This window comes from Pecten maximus, chromosome 2 (assembly GCF_902652985.1).
Source record: "Pecten maximus chromosome 2, xPecMax1.1, whole genome shotgun sequence".
NCBI classification, from domain to species: Eukaryota; Metazoa; Mollusca; class Bivalvia; order Pectinida; family Pectinidae; genus Pecten; species Pecten maximus.
The window spans coordinates 48,302,731-48,329,325 of NC_047016.1; the positions used below are offsets into that span (position 1 = coordinate 48,302,731).

At 33.9% G+C, this 26,595-nt stretch overlaps 1 protein-coding gene across 1 annotated transcript; it reads right to left on the reverse strand.

Moving 5' to 3' along the window:
• Nucleotides 1-1,204: 1,204 nt before the first annotated feature.
• On the reverse strand, nt 1,205-24,662 carry LOC117343474. Its single transcript, XM_033905841.1, has 22 exons — nt 24,562-24,662; nt 23,131-23,406; nt 21,281-21,416; nt 20,844-20,919; nt 20,300-20,459; nt 19,008-19,156; nt 17,632-17,776; nt 17,387-17,475; nt 16,152-16,389; nt 15,346-15,518; nt 14,765-14,918; nt 13,921-13,962; nt 13,022-13,091; nt 12,520-12,577; nt 11,243-11,464; nt 6,913-7,020; nt 6,372-6,584; nt 5,257-5,502; nt 2,961-3,101; nt 2,453-2,722; nt 1,954-2,166; nt 1,205-1,514 (listed from the first exon to the last, which is right to left on the reverse strand). The coding sequence occupies exons 1-22, from the start codon at nt 24,635-24,637 to the stop codon at nt 1,215-1,217; spliced, it is 3,555 nt and encodes a 1,184-aa protein (XP_033761732.1). The 5' UTR covers nt 24,638-24,662; the 3' UTR covers nt 1,205-1,214.
• Between the last annotated feature and the right edge of the window lie 1,933 nt (nt 24,663-26,595).

Consider the following 26,595-nt stretch of genomic DNA (forward strand, 5'->3'; position numbering starts at 1 on the left):
ATCAGCTTTGTGCACTATTATCTAAAGTTGGTGAGTGGTTTACATATCAACTTGTAGATAACATGTCTTCTCAGCATACACCGCAACATCATACTTCCGTATAGACTTTTATACAACTTGTAAACACTTATATGTATTTTTACATAGAAACTTATGATGTGTGAGTGAAAACGAAAATCTAACCTAGATCTTTATATAAAAATACAATAGAGCCGATAGAGAGTAAGAGGGGGACTATATGAACAAAATATTGATAGTCACCGAGAATGCATGGAGACTAAGACCAGATGTTCCAGGTAAGTAAGCGTCCTCTGCTTCATCAACGAAACCCGCAATGCAAATCTAAGCCAGATCCAGGTAAAGTTATTATCTCAGATTAAGGACCGGGTGTATGTTATTATTGTGCTGTCATATGTCGGTGCCTGTTGACTTTGAGCAGACCATCAATGTTTTTTTGAAAGATTTTATAAAATAACTAAGTTTGTACTAAATGTACATTTTAAGCGTTACTGGTCATGAATCTACGTGTAATATTGAAAAGAATATATGCTTAACATATTTCATATCAAAATAAACATCAATAATGTAATGTAGGATATTGGACTCCTACATCAACTCAAATAGATTTTTTATACAATTGTATTGTACAGAAGAACATTTAATTAGCGTATACAGATTATAAAGTATTAAAGACTACCGTGTACTTAAAAAAACAAAATATGTAGCTTAGTTATTTATTATTTTAAACATCAATAACATTAGAGTTAAGGATGATTTTTATCGCCATATCTTTTATCATTAGATCAATTTATTAAAACCACTTAAGCATTGATGTAATTTTTTTTAGTTTCATCGGGGTATGAAACAAATTTTGTTTGCAAACTGTATGAATCCGCGTATCGGATTCTTACAGAAGTTTGCAAACAAAATTTGCGGATTCTTACAGAAGTTTGCAAACAAAATTTGTTTCATACCCCGATTTTTGAAAATGATTTTCTAATTTAAAACATGTTTTATGTACAATTTTACTGGTTTTAAATGGGATTATTTTTCTCAAATCAATACGCAACGTCAATTGTCGTATTGTGACGTCACATTTTCGCGCCATTCTCGGAATTTCTTTCATAGAAGAATGAAAAGAATTTTTCGACCAATCACATTTGCGTATTTACCATGAAAACAAAGAAAAATTAATTATAGTGCTTTTAATTTCACTACTCTTTTTCCGACACGAAATGCTCAGAATATGCCACATGTTCCTGTATATTGTTCCGCGATCCTGTACCACATGTGAAATAATAGTCGCTATTTACACTAGCAGTACTTGTAACACTCCGATGCGTATCCCCGGGAAAACTCACATAGTTAGGCAAACAGTGATTTTCATCTTCTATTTTCCGATGCAAATCATGTTTCTTGTAGGAATTCCATCCAGATGGATTATTCATTAATTCATTGCAAGGATATTCGTCGGTATCGTCGATTTCATTTTCGTCATATTTCCGACATGCAACCTACAAATGATACACAAATGGAAAACAAGTGAAAAGGGACACTAAACAGTGACTGTAAGTTTTCTTTATCTTATACATCAAGTAATTGTATAATTATTAAAGCTATAAACCCCCCTTTTATTTGCCCAGATCATTTTCCCCTGATGTTATACGGGAGGACAGGGAATATCCACAAGCTTATCGGTGTGACATTAAAATAATTTTGTACTTTAGGATGAGGCAGAATATCATGTCTCGTCACGTTATCTTGCATTGATGCAACATCAATATTAGATACAAGAGGGTAAACAGGATAAGAGAAAAAATAATAGATAATCCCTTGGAAGTGAGGGAGGGGGGTCCAACACACGTATTTGCCAACTTAAAAATATGTGTATGATATCCGTAATGATAACTTCAGTTAATACTCAACTAAATCAGTAATCGAAGGCATTATTACCTCCCCTGCTCGGGTATTCCCTCCTTTGGGTGGACATAACTGTTGGTCAGACACCATACTCCTGGGCCCGTTTATGGCATTATCTCTTTGAAAAGAGCAGTATTCATTATCTTCTCTCTCCTTAGATCCCTCGGTTCCTGTTTCCTGGAGGTTCACAGCAGCATCGCAGTTCAGTATACATGGCACTCGTTGTGAATGCAGAGCATTATCTCCCTGTACATATACATGTAATAGTTATTTACTACAAATGACGGTACTTATACGTTTGTTCATCTTAATATACAAAACATTAGGTCAATGGGTCAAGTCAGGTCAATAGTTGAAAGGTCAAATGTCATGATGGGTGACAGATATTATATATTCATATCATATATAAATTTATATTTATCGATTTATCCTGTCCCATATGTTAAATAGAATGTATGCTATTATAGTGCAAATAACAAATGTATCATTTTGTTCACTTTCTTAGCCGAGGATGATTAAATAAGACATTTACTGTTTTATCTCCTAAGAACTTATCATCAGAGGCTGCAATGCGGTGCCGTACTAATTTGCCTTTATGTGAAGTCGGACCAGCAGCTGCCCTATGTGTGTCCCCAGGAAGTGTATGTACATAGTTCGACAAATTCTTTGTTCGATTTTCTTGTTCAGGACTGTTCTGCGTACAATTATTCCATCCAGAGAGATTTCGAACGGTTATATCTAAGTGGTTGATATCTTTGTCTTCAATTGTATATTTGTCATCTTTTCGTAATGATATCTGTAACTGAAACGAAATTATTATATCTACAATACACAGAAAAAATATGGTTATATTCAGTTCGTTTTGTAAAACTAGTTTCTTGTGAGAATATTGTCAACTAATTGCTTATACGGGCCTTGAGGAATTAGAAATTTGGCAGAGAATACTGCTAAGTGCCAGTTCATAGGCCTTAGTATATTCGAAATTTCACTGTTTTAAAATTTTAGATAGAGATGTTTTCATTTGTCTGGTTAAATGCTACCTCTACGTCCTCCATGTCTTTTAATATGTTCTCAAAGTAGCTTATATCATCTGCCAACACGCTCCGGTCTCCTGGAGGAAAGCCCGCATCATCATCACTTGGCTCAATAGTCGGATGGGTTGTGTGCGAACTACCATAATCCTGCAATATTGTTTACATAATTTGTTTACAATGTGTGTTGCATTTACTCCATTTATTGTCATCTTAAACGACACTGATGCCAGGCCAACCCAACGCTACCTTTGCAAAACAAACAAAAACAAAACAAACAAAATAATACAAACAAGAACACATAAAAAAAACTTCCAGTAATGGAAAAAGACCCAGTCTTCATTCTGTTTCTTATATTTTTATACCATGTACGCTTGAACATAATAGTAAAGTTTGCATGCGCAGTGTAATCCAGAGGCTTACTCGATTTGCACTCTTCTCCTTCTAGAATATATCTTCCGGTCACTCGACTTGTAGCTCTTCTGCTTCTGGAAGATCTTCTATCTCTTCCGTCTCGAAGTTGGAAGATTTATCTTCCAAGATGGTGGCGACCATGTTTAAATGTGCGAGTGATGAATTTCACTAGAGAAGGATTTATGACACATGCATGCACATGTTTGTGTCATAGTGTTTGAGAAAACTTAAAAACTTGTTTGTTTTAGGTTATGTTCTTCCGGTTTACTCGATTTACATATAACGGAATGCGATCTTCTGAGAAGGCTTTTCTTCCGAGAAGAGTGCAAATCGAGTTGGACATCAGTGATATTCCTGTACAGGGAACTGCATTGAAGTATAGCGGAAGGACCTACGAAACTAACGTTCAACGATGTTGATTGGTTCAATTTGTACCCCGTTTGCTTGTGTCGTTAAAACCCTTTGATGTCACTCTCACTGATTTCCTGTATGGCACGTATTATAGAAAGTTTCAAGTTAACACTGGCTAGTGCCCGGAATCGTTCTTGAGTCATTAAGCATTTAATTTTCGAGAAACAATTTTCAGCTGGATTTAGAATACACAGGCAAAATGTAAAGCCGACACCCTGCATATGAAAAAAACTGTGATATGACCCTCTCTGCGCTGTTGTGGTTATTGAACAGTTATCGACAACTACCACATATTCCGGTAAGTCAGTCCTGAGATAAACTTGCTTCATTCCAGAAGTTCAAGTACGTGTTCGTGTCTAGAAGGCCCATCCACGAAATTGTAATATATAACACCATTCAAACCTACAAGTAGATTTAAAGTTAAATTACGACCTTGGTGAAATTTGCCTATTTCAACACATGCACACCCTTCTTAGAGTGACCATAATTCGAGTTAGTAGAGGTTATTTTGAACCCACTCTCGTCCATAAATTTCACTTGACAAGGCCGTACCGTTTTGCAAAAATCCATATCGGCTTGTGTGTAAACCATATTATACCGAAAATGCATGATTTAACCGTTTGTTTAAATTTATTGTTGAACGGAAACTGCTAAATTATTGCATTTTTACATATTTTTTTAAATACCATTAACAAACGTGATTATATAATATAAAAGACTAACCTTGAGGGATATATGTGTAGCATATAATACATGTACATTTTACGTTTAACCAACAACTTATTTTTGTAATTATGAATGTGCTAAATATGAGAAAGTTGAAAATAATATATCCCGAAAATGGACTACTGTTTGTAGTCTGTTAGTACATTTCAATTAATGTGTTCATTTGATTCTGTCAAGGACGTATATATTAGAATATTATAATATACAATTCCTTGATTTCCTTCATTCATTCATCATAGTAACTATCCACTCTGATTGGCCAGTTACTACGATAAGATCAATGGGACAGTAATGAATCGTGTCAATAGTAACTATCCACTCTGATTGGCCAGTTACTACGATAAGATCAATGGGACGGTAATGAATCGTGTCAATAGTAACTATCCACTCTGATTGGCCAGTTACTACGATAAGATAATGGGACAGTAATGAATCGTGTCAATAGTAACTATCCACTCTGATTGGCCAGTTACTACGATAAGATCAATGGGACAGTAATGAATCGTGTCGATAGTAACTATCCACTCTGATTGGCCAGTTACTACGATAAGATCAATGGGACAGTAATGAATCTCACGGCCTGTATTTCCGCTACGACACTGAAGAAATCTATACAATAATAATAATACAATATAATCTTTACAAACGATTTGATTGGTCGTTCAATCAAAAGTAGTAAACGGATGGGCGGAGCGATGTAACGTTATACTTCAGTACAGTTCCCTGTATCAGTCTATTGAATCATTTGACTTACATTTTTGAGGTCTGGCAATACAAAGACGTCAGTCGTGCTGCTACGTCTGTATGGTTCGTTCTCTCTGTGACCAGAAGTCCGACGCGAGTCTCCAGGAATATATACATAGTTCGACAGACTGTCTTTATTCTTCCTCATTTCTGGCACGAGGTCGTATTTTTGGCATGATCTGTTTTTCTCTCCCTGATCATTACTGACCTCATTTTCGTCCGTTGTGTCTGCGTCAATGTTATTGTCTTTCCTACGCTGTACATACAACAACGAGTATTGATCATGATCAAGACAAATCCCTTGTTTATGTTTTTTTTATCTTAACGTTAATTATATTGATAACAAAGATACTACTTTTCATTTTGGTATTAATTCACAATAATATATTTACATTTTGGTGGCAAAGCCACGATATAAACTAAGTAAAAAGATTTGCAGTCTATGTGACCATAATTGACACCCAAAACTTGACATAAATCTATGCTACGCATGGATATATTCACCAACCGGAACTACTTGTAACTAACGTAAACAATCATGGCTCTATGAAAAAAGCCTAGGACTACGTCGTTTTTTATGTTAATTAAAAAGTATCAAAAAGAAACTTTATACAATATTGTTACACAAATAATAAAAAGAATTGAACAGACTGTGTGTTTTTTTCATATTATTTCAATGCACTTTTTTTGTTTGCCAATCTGCACGTGGCAAATGAATTTTGAATAAATAGGCTGTTCTATTTGTCGAACCCCATTGACGAAGTTGCTGAATATTGGCATTTTTTATGCTAACTCAATTTTAATTTTCAGAAATAACAAAACGAATATGTTGAGAACAGATAAACATGTCGAGAACAAATAAACATGTCATATTGTGCGGTTCGCAAAGCTCTGGCATCTATATCGACCATAGACACCAAAAAAATTCTTAAATATTCATGATATCTTACCTCCAATTAATTTGTATTTGTCAAATTCCCTCAAATGTAGTACTTCCTAAAAAGGAACACAAATCTCACTAACGTTTGTGTTGCTTTTACAGAATACCAATTATCTTTATCCGAATGATGACTATTTTGATTTTGGTATTCATTTGCAATGATATATTCATAATATTCAAATTACCGGACTGGTAGTACTTTCTACGAAGGGACACAACTCTCTATCAGACACCGCCATGCTGCCATCGGAGACGGTGTTGTCGGCCGGATGAAGACGACTATATTCTGAATTCTTTATTTCCTCGTTTCCAGTTCCCCGCCTCTCGGTTTCCTGTTCGTTGCTATGCTGACTTGTTACTGAATCGTCTCTTCTGTTTGAATCAGAACTGTCGACTCCCTACAAACATGATATTGCTTGTGAAATTGAATTTGAATATCATGATAATCATAGAACCATCAATGAAATATCAAAGTGATGAAACAATATGACAGTTATGAAAATCGAAACTGCCTGCCAGTCGTAGTAAAATTGGAAATATCTGTGTAAGTAACGTCATTGTCCCTGGAAGAGTGATAAGTCATGTTGGGGATTCCTTTGCGGATCCTTTGAAGGTTACTCAGAACCTACCTTTGTTATTTTTATGATTGGATTTGAATTTCAATATATTACAATTTACAGTTTATCAGAACATGTATTTTATATGATATTTAAACATTTTACTTACATTGTAAGGTTCTCCCAGATCAATGTCAGTTAATGTATAGTGAGGTACATTTTGACTACCGGCAGTTTCATTTGCAGCAGTAGCCTGAATCGTATCCTCAGGTATATTCTGTAAACAGTATTTCTGCATTTGTAGTTAGTGTTCATTGGCTAATTAATTACATTTAATCACTTTTCGGTTTCTCATTAACTGGCTGTTGGTTAATGTTTAATGTTATTTATCTTTCTGGGTTTTTTTTTCAATTCTGTCTGTGTTACATACAAATATTATAATAGGCGTAGGTTTCTATTAATCTAAGACATTAATTGTAATTTTGCACTACTTTAGTAATAAATCAAATATGAAAATAAACGACAGTTAGGTTGAAACCAACTTATCGAAAGTATAAATATAAAAAATATAAAAAACAAAATTGTAAAAAAAAAAGCCATGTTTAGATATATGGTGACGTCATTGAATTCTTTTAAATGTGGCCATCGCCTATGTATTGATATATCGTTAAAATATCAAATTTCACACATGAATACATTTGGACTGCAGATTTCAATTCCTTCTTTGACTGTATTGGATAGTCTGATGACCATCTGGACCAGGAGACTATTTTTCTATAAACATCATTAACTGAAGGCGTGACACGATAATATCGAAAGAGAGAGCTACTGTATATATAAAGAGGTTTAGCCGAAAATTGTACGCCGAATCCCAGGCAAGATTCCGATACCCGGACTGTGAAATTTATTTTCACTTGAACTTAGGCTTTAACTTGATCAAAGATTGAACGTTTGATTTAGTTTATTATAGAAAGATTGACTATCATTCAGTTAAGCCTCATTAAGATTAGATAGATTTAGATCGGTCAGGGATTTCCCTCTATATTTATGTAATTAAACAGTTTTTGGAGCCCAGTCTTACGTGAAATTTGATTAGGGACGCACACAATCGTTAGATAATACTTGGTTCAATTTGTAAGCTGTTATTTGCTTCAGCGGTGACCACACACGTTATACCAGTAATATTCCGTTTGGTAAATAAAATGGACTATAATCATACAGCTTTCCCCATAGTCTATAGTACAGCCAAGTGTTTAGCCATGTGCCCGACCCGTCAATCTGTTGTAATTTTAGAGTATTAAGTAAACCGACCGATCGACTTAAAATAAATTTATTTTATTTCCTTGTTTATTTGGTCAAGGAAGAATAGTTATCTGTTGGAAACAGAAATATATACAGCTGTTAAAATTTAATACGCCAACCTTTAAGCGCACATTTAAATGACATTATAATTATCATCATCATCATTTTGTAGAAATGAACTTATTACCTTAATACGTAGGGTTAAATCTGTATACGTAGAAAATCTAGAAAATTCTCTTAACAACCAGTCTACTTCTGCATCAAAATGGTGGAAAACAGCAAAAGCAATCTTGAAAATTGATGACAAATCACCTATCATTCCTCCATTAAATTGTAATAACTCCATTTTATTTCATCCACTTGATAAAGCTGAATGTCTTGTTGATTATTTTACATCTACATGTATTTCAACTTCTTCTGATTACATTGATCCACTGCCTCCTGTTCCAGAATCCCCAAATACTCTCAATAATATTTCATTTCAAGAACAGGAGATAGTGGATCAGCTGACTGTATTGAATGATAGAAAGCCTGCAGGATCTGATGAAATTGTACCTAAAATTATTAAACTCCTCTCACCATCACTAGTAACTCCCCTTACTTTATTATTCAATAAAACTATGTCTACAGGCTCTATTCCTCTGTCTTGGAAATTAGCTAATATTAATGCTATATATAAAGGTAAAGGTAATAAATGCGATGTATCCAACTATCGTCCTATTTCTATCACATGTTGCTTTAGTAAGATATTAGAAAAAATTGTTTTTAAACATTTATATAATCACTTAATACAATATGAAATTATTACAAAATATCAGTCTGGATTTATCCCAGGTGATTCTACTGTCAACTAACTACTATCATTGTATAATACAATTATTCAAAAATTAGATGAAGGACTTGAAATTAGATTAATATTCTGTGATGTTAGCAAAGCATTTGATCGAGTCTGGCATCCTGGTTTACTATTTAAACTTGAAATGTATGGCATCAAAGGTAAGCTCCTTAATTGGTTTAAGGATTATCTCTTAAACCGTTAACATAGGGTCATGACAGAAGGTTTCTGTTCATCACCATGTCAGGTAAGTGCTGGTGTCCCCCAGGGATCAGTCCTCGGCCCTTTTCTATTTCTTATTTACATCAATGATATCACTGAATGTATAACTAATGAAAAAAGATTATTTGCAGATGACACATCTCTCTTTAGAGTAATACATACCACTCCATTAGATGCTGCCAACAGCCTATCTACTGACTTAGTAAATGTTGATGTATAGTCCAAAAAATGAGACATTAAGTTTAATCCAAATAAAACTGAATCATTAACTTTTAGTCGTAAAAGGAATATAATTAGTCCTGATATTTTATTTCAAAATGAAATCGTATCTAATGTTACATCACATAAACACCTTGGTGTATTTTTCTCTCCAGATGGTAAATGGCATCATCACATTGACTATATCTATAATAAAGCATATAAACGTCTTAATTTACTAAAGTCAGTAAAATATAAAATGAGTCGAAAAACCTTAGTTACTTTATATACTTCTTATATTAGACCCATTTTAGAGTATGGTGATATTATTTTTGATAACTGTACGCAAGAAGAAGCAAAACTTCTTGAATCAATACAAATAGAAGCTGCCCGTATTATTACAGGACTGCGTAAGGGAACCTCTCATTATAAACTTTACTGTGAACTTGGTTGGGACACCCTTGCTGCAAGACGGAAAAAACATAGATTAATACTCCTTTACAAAATTCTCTGTGGAACTACACCAACTTATCTGAATTAATTAATTGAGCCGTACTTTACTAATGCAAATCCATATTTATTACGTAATGATAGAATGTTTACTATTCCATTATGCAGAACCAATATCTACGCAAAAAGTTTTATTCCAGCCACATAGAAAGATTATAATGAACTTGCAGCAAGGTGTGACCTTACCAGTATTACATCAATTTATCAGTTTAAAAAACTTTTAAATATGCATTTAAGTGACATCAGATTCGAAAATATTAATTATGCCTATTTTAATGCTGGTACCGGGAAAAACAATATACTTCTTTGTCAATTAAGAAATAATGTGAGTAATCTTAACTCTGACTTACACAGAGATCATCTTTCTGAATTTCCAGTATTTACATGTGGAAACGCCCATGAAACAGTAGAACATTTTTTCTTAACTTGTAGTAAATATGAGGAACCCCGAAGAATACTAAGAGAAAAATTATTCAATTTAAATCATAATCATTATAATTTAAATATATTTTTGTCTGGCTGTGAAACTTGTAATAAACTAACTAACTTAAATATATTTGATAATGTCATTGAGTTCGTTAGAGCCACCAATAGATTTTTACTATAGATTATACCCCATTATTGTTCTGCGATCTGCAATTTCTTTCTTTCCTTATTAAGCCCTATATATGGTCACCTACCCCTCCCCCCTTTTTCTGATTGGCATGAAATTTGTAATACTTAACATATTATAATAATATATTCCAAGTATTACATATGAAATATTACATAGCTCTGAATCAAATCAATTGATTATGAAATAAGTAAGGACAATATCAGTCCACTAATACCATTCTACTAAATTTCTTTTCTTCCATATTCTACAATATATTTGTCCATGACTGAATATAGTATCCATGACTTAATCCAAAAACTCATGGGTGGATGACCAATGGCTAGTAAGCCAGTATGGACTTTTTAGGTCTGTATCCCATAGGTGGATGGATTATGTCTTGGATAATGTATTCTAAATCCTCCAAAATTTATACAAATTGAAAATACATTTAAGACAAGCCAACTTTTATTAATAATAATCATAGAATTGTCCTTACTACTCAAATTACATATTCATACCATATTATATTATATATGTACTAAGTAATATCTTTATTGCATTGGAATTACTTAATTCTATTAAATTAGCAATTTTATATAATTATATATGTATATACACTTTGTTACAAGGAGATAACTTATATAGGCATATTCCTGTTGTTAAATCCTTTTCTTTATTGAATAAAATTTTGTGAAATTGAAAAAAAAAAAAAAATTGTAGAAACCAACAGCACCACGTTATATTGCCTGAACACTTTACTTTCTTTAAATCCTAGAGAGAAGAATGTTTATCCTTAATTATTCGGTACTGGCAACTAGTCAATTACAATTCTGTTACCTCAGATTCCCAGTAACTTGATTGGTTGTTGAAGCCAAAGGAGGACATCTCTTGGTCTGATGTCATTCCATTGTCTCCCGGCATGGCATTGTCTGCAGGATGTAGGCGACTATATTCAGAGTTTCTCATTTCCTCGTTCATATTTTCCCACTGTTCAGCAGTTGTATCTTCGCTAGGCTTATGTGTTGAAGACGTGCGAAATGCACTTGAATTGACATCTTCCTGTATATAAAGTTGGTGTATAATTTAAAAATCTAATTTTAGTTCTAAAAATGGTAGATGATACAATAACTTAACGCTCAACATGCTAGAAGTGGGGTGACTAGATCACCTGTTGTCAGTTTAATGAGACTGGGTGTGGTGTTCTGCTTTGTGCCTTAGGGAATATATTTCAGTGATGTAGCACTATAAACTCGGAATCAGTTCCGCGCTATTATAAGGAGGGAAGGATGGAAACATCGACTTACTATAGCCTCCCAAAACACCCGCTCACCACACATGCATATTACACACAGGGGAGGTCGTCCTTAAAAACCATAGCTGTTCATTTAAGCATTGATGTCATTTTTTTTAGTTTCATCGGGGTATGAAACAAATTTTGTTTGCAAATTGTATGAATCCGCGTAGCGGATTCTTACAGAAGTTTGCAAACAAAATTTGTTTCATACCCCGATGAAACTAAAAAAAGACATCAACGCTTATAATTAATTTTTGAAAATGATTTTCTAATTTAAAACATGTTTCATGTACAATTTTACTGGTTTTAAATGGGATTCTTTTTCTCAAATCAATACGCAACGTCAATTGTCGTATTGTGACGTCACATTTTTCGCGCCATTCTCGGAATTTCTTTCATAGTAGAATGAAAAGAATTTTTCGACCAAACACATTTGAGTATTTACCATGAGAACAAAGAAAAATTAATTATAGAACGTTAAACAGTACATACATCCAAACCTGGATTACAAAGCGAAGTAAAGCCTCAAAAGATACACACATTGGTAAGCAGTTCATTGTGAATGAAAGATTATCAAAATGTTATATACCTTATTATTATTATCAAAGTCTATGCGCATTATTGACGTAAAACATTTGTAGATGATTAGAAACCATTTAATAAAGCCGCCAGACCAGGTCAATTATCATTAAAACAATTTTAACCCTTTGAGGGAATGTTCATATGTTGAGTAATTCAAAATCCTTATATAGTTCGATATTCCATTATCTCATGACATTTTTACTAGTTGTGCGGTCTGATATTGAGAAGAAACACGTACACTATCAACAGTGGGGAGGTCAAAGTCATACGCTGCACAACGATTTCGGCATTTGTTCCTATATAAAACAATAGTATAGAATAAATTTAGCACTTGAAGATAGTTATTTACTATAAATGAACATGACATTAGATGTTAGATATATAAAAAAAGAGATATGAAAATAATAACTGAATATCCTTCCCATTAAATATGAAATTAATATGATGATGCTACTTTATCCCGGTGTAAATATTAAAGATGTTAAATCTCCGATAAAGAGTAATGATGATCGATTGAAAACAAAGAATGGGCTGTTATATATTTGCATACCATACCGAAAGTTACATACATTGCCGCCATTCAAATGTTGGAGCTTCTCTTTTCATCTGTTTCATAGACATATATCTCTATACCGTGGGTATCAATTTGAGCAATTTTGGAACAAGAAGTGTATAAACTGTCAGCGATTTAATATCGATCACCGGTATTGTTCTTTTAAATAAATATAAATATAACTTACCGTTTGCAAACTACTGCGACCAGTATCGATAGTGGCAGCGCGAAAAGCGCGAAAAGTGCGTAAAGGTAGTCTGAAATTCAAGGAATTACAGTGTTGTGTATGTAGAGGTAGCAGTCCATCTAAATGAGGAAATGTGATTTTGAATGTCTAGTTGAATAACATGGCAACATCATAGATAATTGTTATCAATCAAATCAACAAAAATGGCAATTTCTCGTGATTCAGAGGGTCTTTATCGCTCACCTGGTTTCATGAAATATGAAACAAGAATGATGCTGAAGTATGATTTGTCGCCTGTCTTGCTATGTCAATATATCATACGCATTTTATATGGCTACATGAACATTGATTTTATTGTAATTCTAAAAATGTAAGGTTTTTATGCCAAAAAGTGCATTGATCAATGAAATAGAATTTACTTTCGGCCCAACCCCATAGGCATGCTACCACACACATATGAGCGGTATCCATTGCTTAGTTTCAGAGAAGAAATTGTTTATATCAATTTAGCCAAATTTACCCCTGTTGGCCGCGCCCTTCAGCCCTCTCACCCCTTTATTTGTACAATTTTGAAAGCCTATCCAAAGGGGATGCTACCAGTCAAATATGATCGACATCCATCGCTTAGTTTTAGAAACAAAGTCGTTCATATCAATTTAGCCAATTCAACCCCTTTTGGCCCCGCCCCTCATCCCCCGGAGGGTCAGTCCCACCATTTGTACAATTTTGAATCTCCTCCGTATAACAAGGCTACTAGTCAAATTTTGTTGAATTCTGACTAGTGGTTATGAAGAAGTCAACTGTCAATTGGACGGACGGACCAAGTAAGCTAATATAAATGAGATATCGACATAAGAATTGGTAATGTACGTTAAAATGTAAATAAGACCAAAACGTACCTTTTTTCTCGATAGAATGTGAGGTAAAAATATTTCTCCATCCTGTAGGAAATATCATTTCAATGGATTTTAAAAGTAGAACACTGGGAATGCATTTATACGTATTGTATACATATCTAACAAAAATAAGTAATTCAAACATAAGTATATGTTAATAACTTACTGGTATTACCATTATATAACTAGAGCATAGATTGCCTGGTCAATACTAGGACTGCCTTCTCAATGTAATATTTACAAAAGATATAGAAAATGAGTTTTACCTATTTACACCTCAGAATTAATATACCAGAAAGGATTTTTGACAGTAGTTAATACTTGGGAGCAACAATGATAATGTCAAGAAAAGTAATGGACACCCTATGGAACAAATGGAACAATCAAAATTCGTAGGTGTTCTCTAAAAGAACAACATCCATTATTGGCTGCATCTCCAACGGAGGAGTGCCAGTTTTGACTAGTCTACATTCCTCGGTATTAAGAATATTTTCAATGAAAGATTTTTTTTTATCATTTTTCTAAAGTATTTCATATTAAAATAGACGGGGAGTAAAAATGAGTCACAATGACTTCTGTTTTCAGTTTTTGGCATTCGTTTCATCTTATCTTTCAAAGTTTAAAAATTCTTTTGAAAATTGCATGACATTTCACAAATATATCTATAATTTAACACCCCACCCTCCAGGCCGACTACCCGTGACAAATTTCTATAAAAAAAAAATCGAATGCTTTGAGTATCATACCATATGCAGATGACATTAAAATATACTTATCACAGTGGGGCCGCATAACGGCCTAAATTGGTACTCCTCTACTTGACCAAAGATACAATATAGATAATTACCGTATGGTAATGTACATGTCTCCCATCGGATGCCTCCTCTAGATACAGGTGATGCAATTGAGGCGCCAAAGACCCACGAATGATCCATTCGGGCTAGTTTCGCGATCACAATCTTCATTTGTGTTTCCTTGGAGTAAGCAAAATCGTAATTGGCCTGTTGGTTAAAGCATATAAACTCATAAACGTAAACGAAGCTCAGATTTCAATAGATTTCAAAATTTATTGTGAGGTACGCCCACATACATGGATTCATTGACTGAACGCACATTGTAATTGTCAAGTACAATACAAGAAAATTTTATGAAATCGATTCAAATGTCTTAGCAGAATAACGATTATTTTTTAATTGTATTGACTATCATGCATTTAAATAAAATGATGTCAACAATGTTTACTGAGGTCATTTATCTTAAAGTTGGTTTGATAATTAGTAACTGACATGTTTAAATGCCATGTCGAAAGAACCACACACAACTGGTATTTTGAGATCATATCATATTTTGAAAATGAATGGATCCTGGCTAACAATATCATAACCATTCGTTAATCGCCAACTACACTGAATTACAAACCATACGTACTGTGCAGTCGACAACTCCTCGATCTTTGCAATCGTAGTCACGTGCGGTTACCTGGCACCAGTGATAGATGTATGTGATGGTTTTGTTTAACGAAGTCAGGTGTTGGATTGTAACCAGGAATTGATGATGATCAGGGAATTCGGAAACAGTCACACTTTCGACACTTAATGAATCTGCATTAAAACATCTGTATCTTTAGTTGATGCCAGAGTAATTGATATTCTCATGTTCATAGCATTTTCCCCGCTTTTTGCTATCTGATAACCTATTTTACCGAGTCAAACAGATATCGCCTTACAAATACATATGATATTCATCTTTCCAACAAAAGGCTAAATTACCACCAACGAATCGGAAAATTAAGTGGCATATTAATGAGATTTAAAACATAAAAGTGACTTATTCAAACAATATTTAGTCGACCAACTTTTTCTTAGATATATGTTTTTTCTTCATAAACATAGGTTTGAGCTGTCATTGTTTTGGCAGATTATTAAACAATGGCTTAAGAGAAGAGACCTGAAAGATATATATGAGAAATGTGATCAATTATATTGGGTTGAAACACTTTTTCTAACTAATTCAAAATTCTATTTTAGAGAAAGCGTTGTTTTTGGTCAGTACCCGTTTTCTCCTGATGCATACTTTGATGGTCGTCTTTCTTTCTAAATGTCTTATCATGAAGAATACTGAATAATCATCTTTCTTTTTATTATATTGTAGTCTTATATTGAATATGTGCTTAATCATTGTGCTAACTTTGCAATTACTGTATTATGATTGTTAAGTTGGCTTAATACCATTACCTTTTCCTGTGGGTTTTATATCAAGGTTTAAATGAAGGCTAGCACGTGACTTTCCAACAACAGTCAGTGACGATATGTCCGCATATAAGCCCATGGTATCGCCTTGTATATTCTCTATAATAAGGGTTGATTTTACTGGATACGTCTTTGTCAGAAGTGCCAAGCTGGTATTTGATGATGAAAACAGCTGGAGCTCATATCCTTTCAGTATACCGTTGATTGTATCCGGAGCAGGAGGCTGGAAGGGTTGAAATACCGCGCATAGAAATATATAATTTATTTCATGTCCGTCATGAACGTCAAGTACGTTTGTGTAAGATGGTATGTTTCTTATATTTCATATTTCGAAATATTTCTATCAAAACAATAGAGAGTATACAGAGACTACACTGGATAACTAAAGATGTGTATTACTTACACCATTCGACCAAATTTATATAAAATTGATATTGGGCTGATGAGTTATGGACCATTACACAAAAACATGTATACTGTATAGTGAGCATGTCATCACGGCTACACAAGGCTCCACAAACAAACATGCATGCACGTCAATATGGTATATGTTATTCCTGCTTCGTGTTCATTGAAATTGGGGGGCCGCAGTGGCCGAGTGGTTAATGTGTCCCGACACTTTATCACTAGCCCTCCACCTCTGGGTTGCGAGTTCGAAACCTACGTGGGGCAGTTGCCAGGTACTGACTGTAGGCCGGTGGTTTTTCTCCGGGTACTCCGGCTTTCCTCCACCTCCAAAGCCTGGCACGTCTTTAAATGACCCTGGCTGTTAATAGGACGTTAAACAAAAACAAACCAAGCAAAACAAAAATCATTGAAATTGGTTCACGTGTCAACAAAGTGTAGATCCATCTTATCATGGGTCTTCTTTTGATTACCATGGCAACCAAATGACGTCTAATGTCTTGGATGGAAAAAATTGTCATTGTGATTACCATTCGTAAAATCCCTTACATAAAATGAAAATCAGACAATGTATCTTTTTTGACAGATCAGAAACCTCCATTATGCTTCCATACTAACGGATCCACATAAACCTTATGTGTCATCGTTAAGCTACACCACTTGACCTAGTTTAGATAACTGATGTAAGGATTGATGAGCTATATGCCATTATACTGATCTTTCCATCGCATCTTTAATATACTTACCTATGTGTTCACAGGAAATATTTTAGCTAAATTACATGTGAAAATGATTTCAAATATGACTGAACCTACCTTGATATATATCGCTACGGTACAAGTTTGGTTTTTGCTCAGGTACATGGAGTATGATGTCGGAGTTCCTTGGGGTCCATACATTGGAACTGACGATGAAATATGTTTATTCATGAAAATTGATAGAAATGGCATTATGCGTAACGGCAAATATACAAATGAAGATTGGGTGAAGAGAAGATTTATTATAATTGAAAGGTTTAGTAGCAAGGCAAACAAATGGTTGGTAATGTAGTTCATATTACCGTCCTGCTTTGTTGAAAACTTTGCCGTACTACTTCGAGACCAATATCTGCTTTCGGTAAAGCGACACAAGACTTGAATCATGTAGTTTTGGAAAGGCTTCAAAGGCTCTACCACATACTGTACATATTTGCTATTTTTCCAGAGCTGGAAAATTAATGAAAATCGATAATATTCATATGTATATAAATACAAGTATTCACGTTATTTTAAATTGCAACGTTGACGGAGAACAGGCAAATACAACGAGTGAGCATATCGCTAGATGCATGGTTTGTCTCGTAAAAGTGTATTTGAATTTACAATTACGATCAAAATCTAGTTACACGACTAACAAAAGCATATTCGCAATCTTCAAATTTACAGTAAATATATCGAAACAACACTATATTTGATAAAAATATTAACATTTCAAGGTGTCATCTTTCTTTCGGGACACCCGTTACATCAAGAATGTAACAAATTAGGTTTAAATGAACAGTTTATTATTCTAAATTGACTGTATTCATCTCTTAAAGTTTTGAAATGTGCTCATCTGTGATAGTGTTGTTTTTAATGCGTTGATGTGTGCTCGTGTTTCTTTCGTATTGAAAAGTATTGTATGTCTTAGTTATTTCAAAGTCTTGTTGTGTGTCTTTCATATGGAAAAATACTGCTGTGTGCCTTTTATATTGAAAAGTTCTGTTTGTCTTTTATATTGAAAAGTGTTGTGTGTCTTTTATATTGAAAAGTGTTGTGTGTCTTTTATATTGAAAAGTATTGTGTGCCTTTTATATTGAAAAGTAGTGTGTGCCTTTTATATTGAAAAGTGTTGTATGTCTTTTATATTGAAAAGTGTTGTGTGTCTTTTATATTGAAAAGTGTTGTATGTCTTTTATATTGAAAAGTGTTGTGTGTCTTTTATATTGAAAAGTGTTGCTGAGCCTTTTATATTGAAAAGTGCTGTGTGTCTTTTATATTGAAAAGTGTTGCTGTGCCTTTTATATTGAAAAGTGCTGTGTGTCTTTTATATTGAAAAGTGTTGTGTGTCTTTTATATTGAAAAGTGCTGTATGTCTTTTATATTGAAAAGTGTTGTATGTCTTTTATATTTGTATTGAAAGGTGTTGTTGTGTGTCTTTTGTATTAAATGTTTTGCTATGTGTCTTTTTTATAGAATGGTGTTGCTGTGTCTTTTGTATTTGTATTAAAATGTGTTGTTGTTTTTTATGTGTCTTTTGTATGGAAAAGTATTGTGTTGTACGTATGTGTCTTTTGTATTGAAAAGTGTAGATGTGTGCTTGTGTGTTGTTGTACAATCAAAATACTAGACATATATATCAAGATGTCTCGCTTTTTACACGACATCAGTATCCGACGTCTGTATAAAACATATATACCTCTGTCACACTTTGTGACGTGTTGTATGTGATATTGCAGGATATTCCTGCTTTGTAGTATGCAGGGTTATTTGGGAAATACCAAGTCAGTGTTGCTGTGGTAGATGTAGTCGATTTAACTGTGAATCTCCGTAATGGCCCCAATTGCTCTGGAAAAGAACAACAGAAGGTCATAACAAGGTGCATGCATCTAAGGTCTCTGAATAGCTTAGCATTGTATCTTCATCTTGAATAGTAGGATCTTATGAAATATAAAAGCAATTAATTAGTTATTTATCTATAAGTTGATAATAATTTTTTTTTTTCTTTACACATTTTACCAGTCTTTAAGAATAGCTAAGACAGGAATATTAGCGCAGAGGGTCATAGTTGCCTAACATTGTTCAAATTAAGGTAGATATCGTTCCACATGGCGTGGTAGATATCGGCTGAGGCAAATTACCATAAAAGCCATAAATACCAGTCATGGCGTGGTAGATATTGGCCAAGGTGAATTACCATAGAAATCATACCAGTCAGGGCGTGGTGGTAGATATTGGTTCAGGCAAGTAACCATAGAAACCATATCGGTCAGGGCTTGGTAGATATTGGCTTAGATGAATTATCATAGAAGCCATACATACCATTCAGGGCGTGGTGGATATTGGCTCAGGCAAGTAACAATAGAAACCATACAGGTCAGGTCGTAGTGGTAGATATTGGCTCAGGCAAGTAACCATAGAAACCATATCGGTCAGGGCGTGGTAGATATTAGCTCATGCAAGTAACCATAGAAACCATACCGATCAGTGCGTGGTAGATATTGGCTCAGGTGAATTACCATAGAAATCATACCAGTCAGGGCGTGGTAGATATTGGCTCAGGCGAATAATTATATAAACACCGGTCAGAGCGTGGTTGATTTTTTCAAAAGTGTATATTTACATTCATCGTTAAGGGCGTGGTGAATATCTGCCTAGATTAATAACTATAGATACCTATCAGGGCGTGATAGATATGGTTCCAGCCATATATCTTAATATGATATATATATTGGGTTAGACCACATGAACTTGGCATGGCTTCCGAATACATGGTCCACGTAAATGCATTGTGTGTCATATACTATATATACATGGTGATCAGACATAAAATTACAGCCATCGGATATGTCAAGAGAGATATCTGATAGGAATGGTGGTAAAACCTGTTTACTTCCCCATATACTGTTGATAAAAAGAAGTAAATACTTGAATCTTATCTAAAAAAAACAAATCACAAAATTAACATTTTATGTAGATGACACGACCTACCAATAGTGATATTTGTGGTGATGTTGTAATCGAAAGAGGATGTACCATAGGGACTTCTTCCCTCAATATGTATTGTGTATCGTTCATCTCTTATAGCATCTGCAAGTAGGCAAGTCGTCTGGATCTCCTTCTCATGAATGTCCTGACACTTTCTCGTTAGCTGTGGATGTATAAGTAGTTAGATACTAGTAATGTCTGTAATAGGAAGAAGTGTAAAATAGCCTTCCGGTCTTGGGGCCTCTCTCGTACATCCTACCACTGAGCAATAAGAGAATTCCCCATTATTTAAGCTAGTACACTTCTCATTCTTTCACAAAGTCTTCGCTCCAGATGACAACCACAACCAAGGTTCCTTGGCTCCATGAAAGCCACTCTCAGTCTCTTATAACTTAAACTTGCATTGGTCAACGGCACTAAATCTGTTATGGTGTAAAGACACATGAAAATCATTCTTCAGCAATTATGTCTAAATAATATATATCTTGTTATCTTATTGAGATTTGAATGTAAAAAGGTGACATATCTTTAAACAGGAGCTACTTACAAATCTGTAACTATTGTCTTCGTCATTGAAGTCGACACAATGTTGTGATTTCCTTACACTGTTCGTACAGGTACAGCTGTAGGATGCAAGTTTAATTATCGTTAAATTCAATGAATTTATTTAATCATCTGAGGGTTTCTAGCCTTGATACGACAGGAAGAAATATTTTCCTAGAAAAAATATTCACTATGATTACTATAACAGTGATAGGTCTAATCAGCAAAGGTGAAGATAGTACTAATAATTTTTTAACCTTGCGTAAATATTGATTCCTATAATCTTATCAAAGTTGATAAACCTATTCCTAGATTCGAATATATGTTTTCCTTATAAAATGTTTAACTTTATAAAATGTTAGCATGCGACTAATCCTGTTGGAATTGTTTATACACTGCATTAGATGATAATCGAGAGAATTGAAATGTATTGGTACAAACCGTGAAGGATCTTCTTCCTCCGCTGACATGCGGTATTGCAGTGTCCATTCCACGCATGAATCATACATGGAAAAATAACATTGTACACCGCCATTGCTGATGATACAGTGGAAGTACAGTGGATCGGGAGGTACATCTATATAAACAGGCAAATCAATTGTGTCAATGTACTTTCATCACGGTCATTATCGGTATACTGTGAACATATATGTTTTAGAGAGTTTCATATTTTAGCGTGTTTACTGCATTTGCATTAGCTCATACGGGCTTCAATAAATGAACTTTTTGTTACAGAAAACCAGCAAGGAGGAAATTTATCTCACTGTGTTAGCATCTGAATTATCACAATACCAGTATATAAAAACCAACAAAAATTAACCAAATTAATGCAGTTTGGTAATATTTACGGAAAAATTAATTTAGCTATTTTCGCTTCCAATGATACCGTGAAATAGGATCTCTGTGAATATAACTTGTATTATCAATTTGTCTTTTTTATTCACATACAAGAAGAAAGTGCCAACATGACCACGAAATACCGAAAATGAATCCCCGCGAACTACTATCGACTTGGTCAGACGCAAAATATTAACCCCAGCGAAATCAAATAACTATACTTTACAATATATACACAAATACTAGGCCGATATATTGAGTTTAATCTCTTACATACCAACAAATAAATTATTCAGCGAAAGGACAATAACAAAAAATACCAAACAAATACTGATGGATAGAACAGAGGAAACATGTCTCATGAATATATTTATTGTTTCTAAACTTATTTTCAGCTTCAATTAATAAGCAAGACTGTAAACCAACTTATTTTCGCGTGCCTTAAAAAAAATCACGTATTTCGCGTGCGATTGAAATCCGCGAAATAGTTTCAATCAGATACAATATGCCATTTATGACAATAAATCGTGAAATTGAATTGCCGCTGAAAAGCTCATTAGGCATGAATACGCGAAATTAAGTCGCTGCGAAAATAAGTTGGTATACGATAAATCATAGATTTTAGATTTACTGTATCTAACTGTTAATTGATAATGAAAGTTTCAAAAAGCTTGCGTGATTTTGTACCTTACAAACGCAGACGCTATTCAAAGGATGTAAATTATATGTTTGCAATGAATATTGATTCTTCTCTTCAATATCAACACAACATAACTATGAAATGGAACTATATCGATAAAGGAATAACATAATACAATCAAAATAAAATAATAGACGTAAAATGTAAACTAACTAACAGTATATTTTGATAAAGACAAAATGCTTAATTTTCTAATACATTTTAAGTAGAGACGAAACTGTATTTAGATTAACTTTCAGATAAATAAAAGAATTACAATTTAGTATTTCTTGTAGAGTAAGAATACCTATATCTATATATATACTATCTCTTTGAACGATGCAAAATGATGTACTAAAGAATAATAAGATTTATTGATATGGTAAACTCAATTTCATGGTATTTTGTTAAAGGACATCGCAGAGACTCAAATTGATCTGGAGCAGACATTGCAACTATTACTATCGTATCCTTTCTTTCAAGACTTTTTTCTTTCCAGATTTTTTTTATTTCCGTGCTTTTTTTCTTTCTGTGTTTTGTTTTCATTTGTTGCTGTTTTTCTGATATCCGTCTTGATACGACCCTGGTTTTTAGTGTGTCTTTAACACCCGTCCATAAATGACCACGGGTTATGCTAGGATATTGAACATATACATAACACAATTATCCGAAATATATTTAATCAAGTTTTTAAAGTATATTTAAGTTCACGGTAACTCTAAAAACTAGCATTTGATGCAGAAACATTTTGATTGGTTTGCTAAATTCTACTCACCCCCGACTTCAAACACACCGCTATCGAATTCGGTTTCATCAGAACACAGACTTCTACAACATGTGTACGTTCCTCGATCCTGGATATTTGTTTCCGGGATGATTATACTCGATGTTACATTATCATTCCTTACTTGCAGACGTTCTGAGCTGCGTATACGTGCTTTACCCTTCTTGAAGAATAACTGTTCATTGTTTTCGTTGTCACCTTGTAAAGAACAATTCAGTAAAAGCTGTTTTCCGGTAAGGACGCATCTACCGGGGCGTGACATTAAATCTGAAAATGTAAAAAAAAAAAAAAACAGAAAAAAAGAAGAAAAAAAAAAACTTCATTAAGGAATCATTATCCCCTTTTTTAGGCAAGACATAATTTTGTTCTTGTTAAATTCGACCTTCGGATCTGTATTTCGTTCATATCAAAGAACATTGATCACTTTCCTTCTCAATATGATATTAGGTGTTCTGTTTCAGTAAACTGTAGTAATTATCAACTCCATGTGCAAAAATAGCATATATCTAATACTGCACCTGTTTAAAAACTGCTGTTTTCAAAGATTTATTCAGACACAATTTATACGAAAGCCATCAGTTCAATTTCAACTTATTTTAGAGCAAAAAGAAACAAAAGGATTTGGAATCATCTCCAAGCACTTCCACTACAGTTATTCTAGCCAAACGTTTAAACAAATAATGTAGTGTATATCTACGACCAATCATTCAGAAAAGTATTCTGATATACATCCTAACATTGGTAGTTTCTGTGTCCTTCTAATTCTTACAAAATTTATCTTACATTGGTACAAATGTTACGGTATATACATCTGATTGCAAACAAGGATGAACAATGAGATTCTTCCATCTCATATCAACTGGGTAAACAATACTATTCGTCCATCTCTCACAGAGGATAAACAATTGTATTCCCCTTTCTCACATAAAGAAGGTGAGCAATGATATCATCCCGTCTCAGAGAGGTGGACAATGAGATTTTCCGGTGTAATGAAAAAGGAAGTGAACAATGCGATTACCCTTCTTAACAATGATATTCTATATATCATATAACGAGAGTAAAAAAATCCATTTGTTACGAATAGAGTAAACAATTAAATACGCCCATATCACACAAAGAGGGTAAACAATGATATTATTCTATCTCACACAAAAGGATGAACAAAGAGGGCCATCAATGAGAAGCCCCCCCCCCCCCCCCCCCCCCCCCCCATCTCATACAAAGAACGTAAACAATAAGACTCTCCATCTCATAAATAGAAGGAAAACATTATATCCACCAATGTCACACACAGTTGATGAGACCTCTACTCTATCTCACACAGAGTGGGTGGACAATGAGATTACCCCCGCAGGGATAGAAAACACTCGAGATTTGTATAAATAGCTGAGTGAGTGTTTCAGGGATAGCAGAGCTACTTACTAACACGTGTTTCACAGCTGATGTAGGTGGAAAATATTCCGATCGTCACGGACACGATCAACAACAAATCATGCATTCTACAATGGAAACATACATCCCCGACTATACATACAGTATGTAGAATATAAGTATGCAACATAGAAACTCAAATGACAAAGAAAGACAATTATTGACTCCTGTAACTGACGATTTTCGACCATACTGGTACAACTAATAACGTTTAGTAATGACAGTACAAAATGTATGAACAGTTTCGTTTAAATGTTTAACTTAAACTTTATTTGTGTAAAAACACGTTATAAACGAGACTGTATTACTACTATCCCTCAATGATGAAAGTGTGCATGGGGTCTTAAACCTGTCGTATATATAAACATAAATGCTTTCAAATTTGCCTACGATACGTATGACATTTACATTTTAATAACCAAGACAAAACTTTTGTCATAGATAATACTACATTCAGTATAAACGTATATAGGTCACGAATGTTTGTTGTATCGCTTATGCCGCCATATTGAATGGATAGCGTCCCGTGACTCGTTTATCATAAACACTGCTATATCCACCTATAAAAATACTCATGCAAATGCTAAATATTTCAGTACAATACATGGGCGTGTCAGGACCATGGACATGGTAATATAAATGAAAGCATAAGTTTAATGTATTCATCTACAACCTTCAAGGATTCAACACAAAACAGAATATACAATAATTAAATGATTTTAAATGATATTTACCTTCCCTACTTCACCAATAATCACCTGATGTGGATATATTCCGTTTGAAGTTATGGTCCTCTAGTTTTGTATATTGCGACATGTTCTAATGCTGTATGCAGACTACGGCGTAGACAGGTATGGGTATTCCAAGAAGTGGGAAATGTGATTTCCCATACATTATCTAACCTGTGATTACAGCATATCGTCGGTCCGATTAGCTTCTTCGAACACAGGGCAAGATAACTTTTTTATGGACACTGATCAACGTAATACAAAAGTCTTGTTGTTTAGAAAACTTATAAAAAAAGTCATCATGCTGAATATATTGATGAAATCGTGAAAATGATGGAAATCCTTGATGATGAAATCATTATAATGATAGAAATCCTTGATGATGAAATCATTATAATGATAGAAATCCTTGATGGTGAATCCGTGAAAATGATGGAAATAATTGATGATGAAATCGTGATAAAGATGGAAATCCCTGATGATGAAATCGTGATAATGATGGAAATCTTTGATGATTAAATCGCGAAAATGATTGAAATCCTTGATGCTGAATTATTGATAATGAAGGAAATCCTTGATGATGAAATCTTTATAATGATGTAAATCCCTGATGATGAAATCGTGATAATGATGTAAATTCCTGATGATGAAATCGTTATAGTGAGGGGAATCCTTGATGATAAAATCGTGATAGTGTTGGAAATCCTTGATGATGAAATCATTATAATGATAGAAATCCTTGATGGTGAATCCGTGAAAATGATGGAAATAATTGATGATGAAATCGTGATAAAGATGGAAATCCCTGATGATGAAATCGTGATAATGATGGAAATCTTTGATGATTAAATCGCGAAAATGATTGAAATCCTTGATGCTGAATTATTGATAATGAAGGAAATCCTTGATGATGAAATCTTTATAATGATGTAAATCCCTGATGATGAAATCGTGATAATGATGTAAATTCCTGATGATGAAATCGTTATAGTGAGGGGAATCCTTGATGATAAAATCGTGATAGTGTTGGAAATCCTTGATGATTAAATCGTGATGATGATGGAAATCCCTGATGATGAAATCGTGATAATTAGCGGAATCTTTGATGATTAAATCGTGAAAATAATTGAAATCCTTGATGATGAATTAATGATAATTAAGGAAATTCTTGATGATGAAATCTTTATAATGATGTAAATCCCTGATGATGAAATCGTGATAATGATGTAAATTCCTGATGATGAAATCGTGATAGTGAGGGGAATCCTTGATGATAAAATCGTGATAGTGTTGGAAA

Coding starts and splice junctions, on each gene's coding strand:
- LOC117343474 (XM_033905841.1), bottom strand. CDS start 24,637: ATGCATGATTTGTTGTTGATCGTGTCCGTGACGATCGGAATATTTTCC. Junction 16,390..17,386: donor CCGTAGCGATATATATCAAG/GTAGGTTCAGTC, acceptor CAACCCTTCCAG/CCTCCTGCTCCGGATACAAT. Junction 2,723..2,960: donor AAGACATGGAGGACGTAGAG/GTAGCATTTAAC, acceptor ATTTCGTTTCAG/TTACAGATATCATTACGAAA.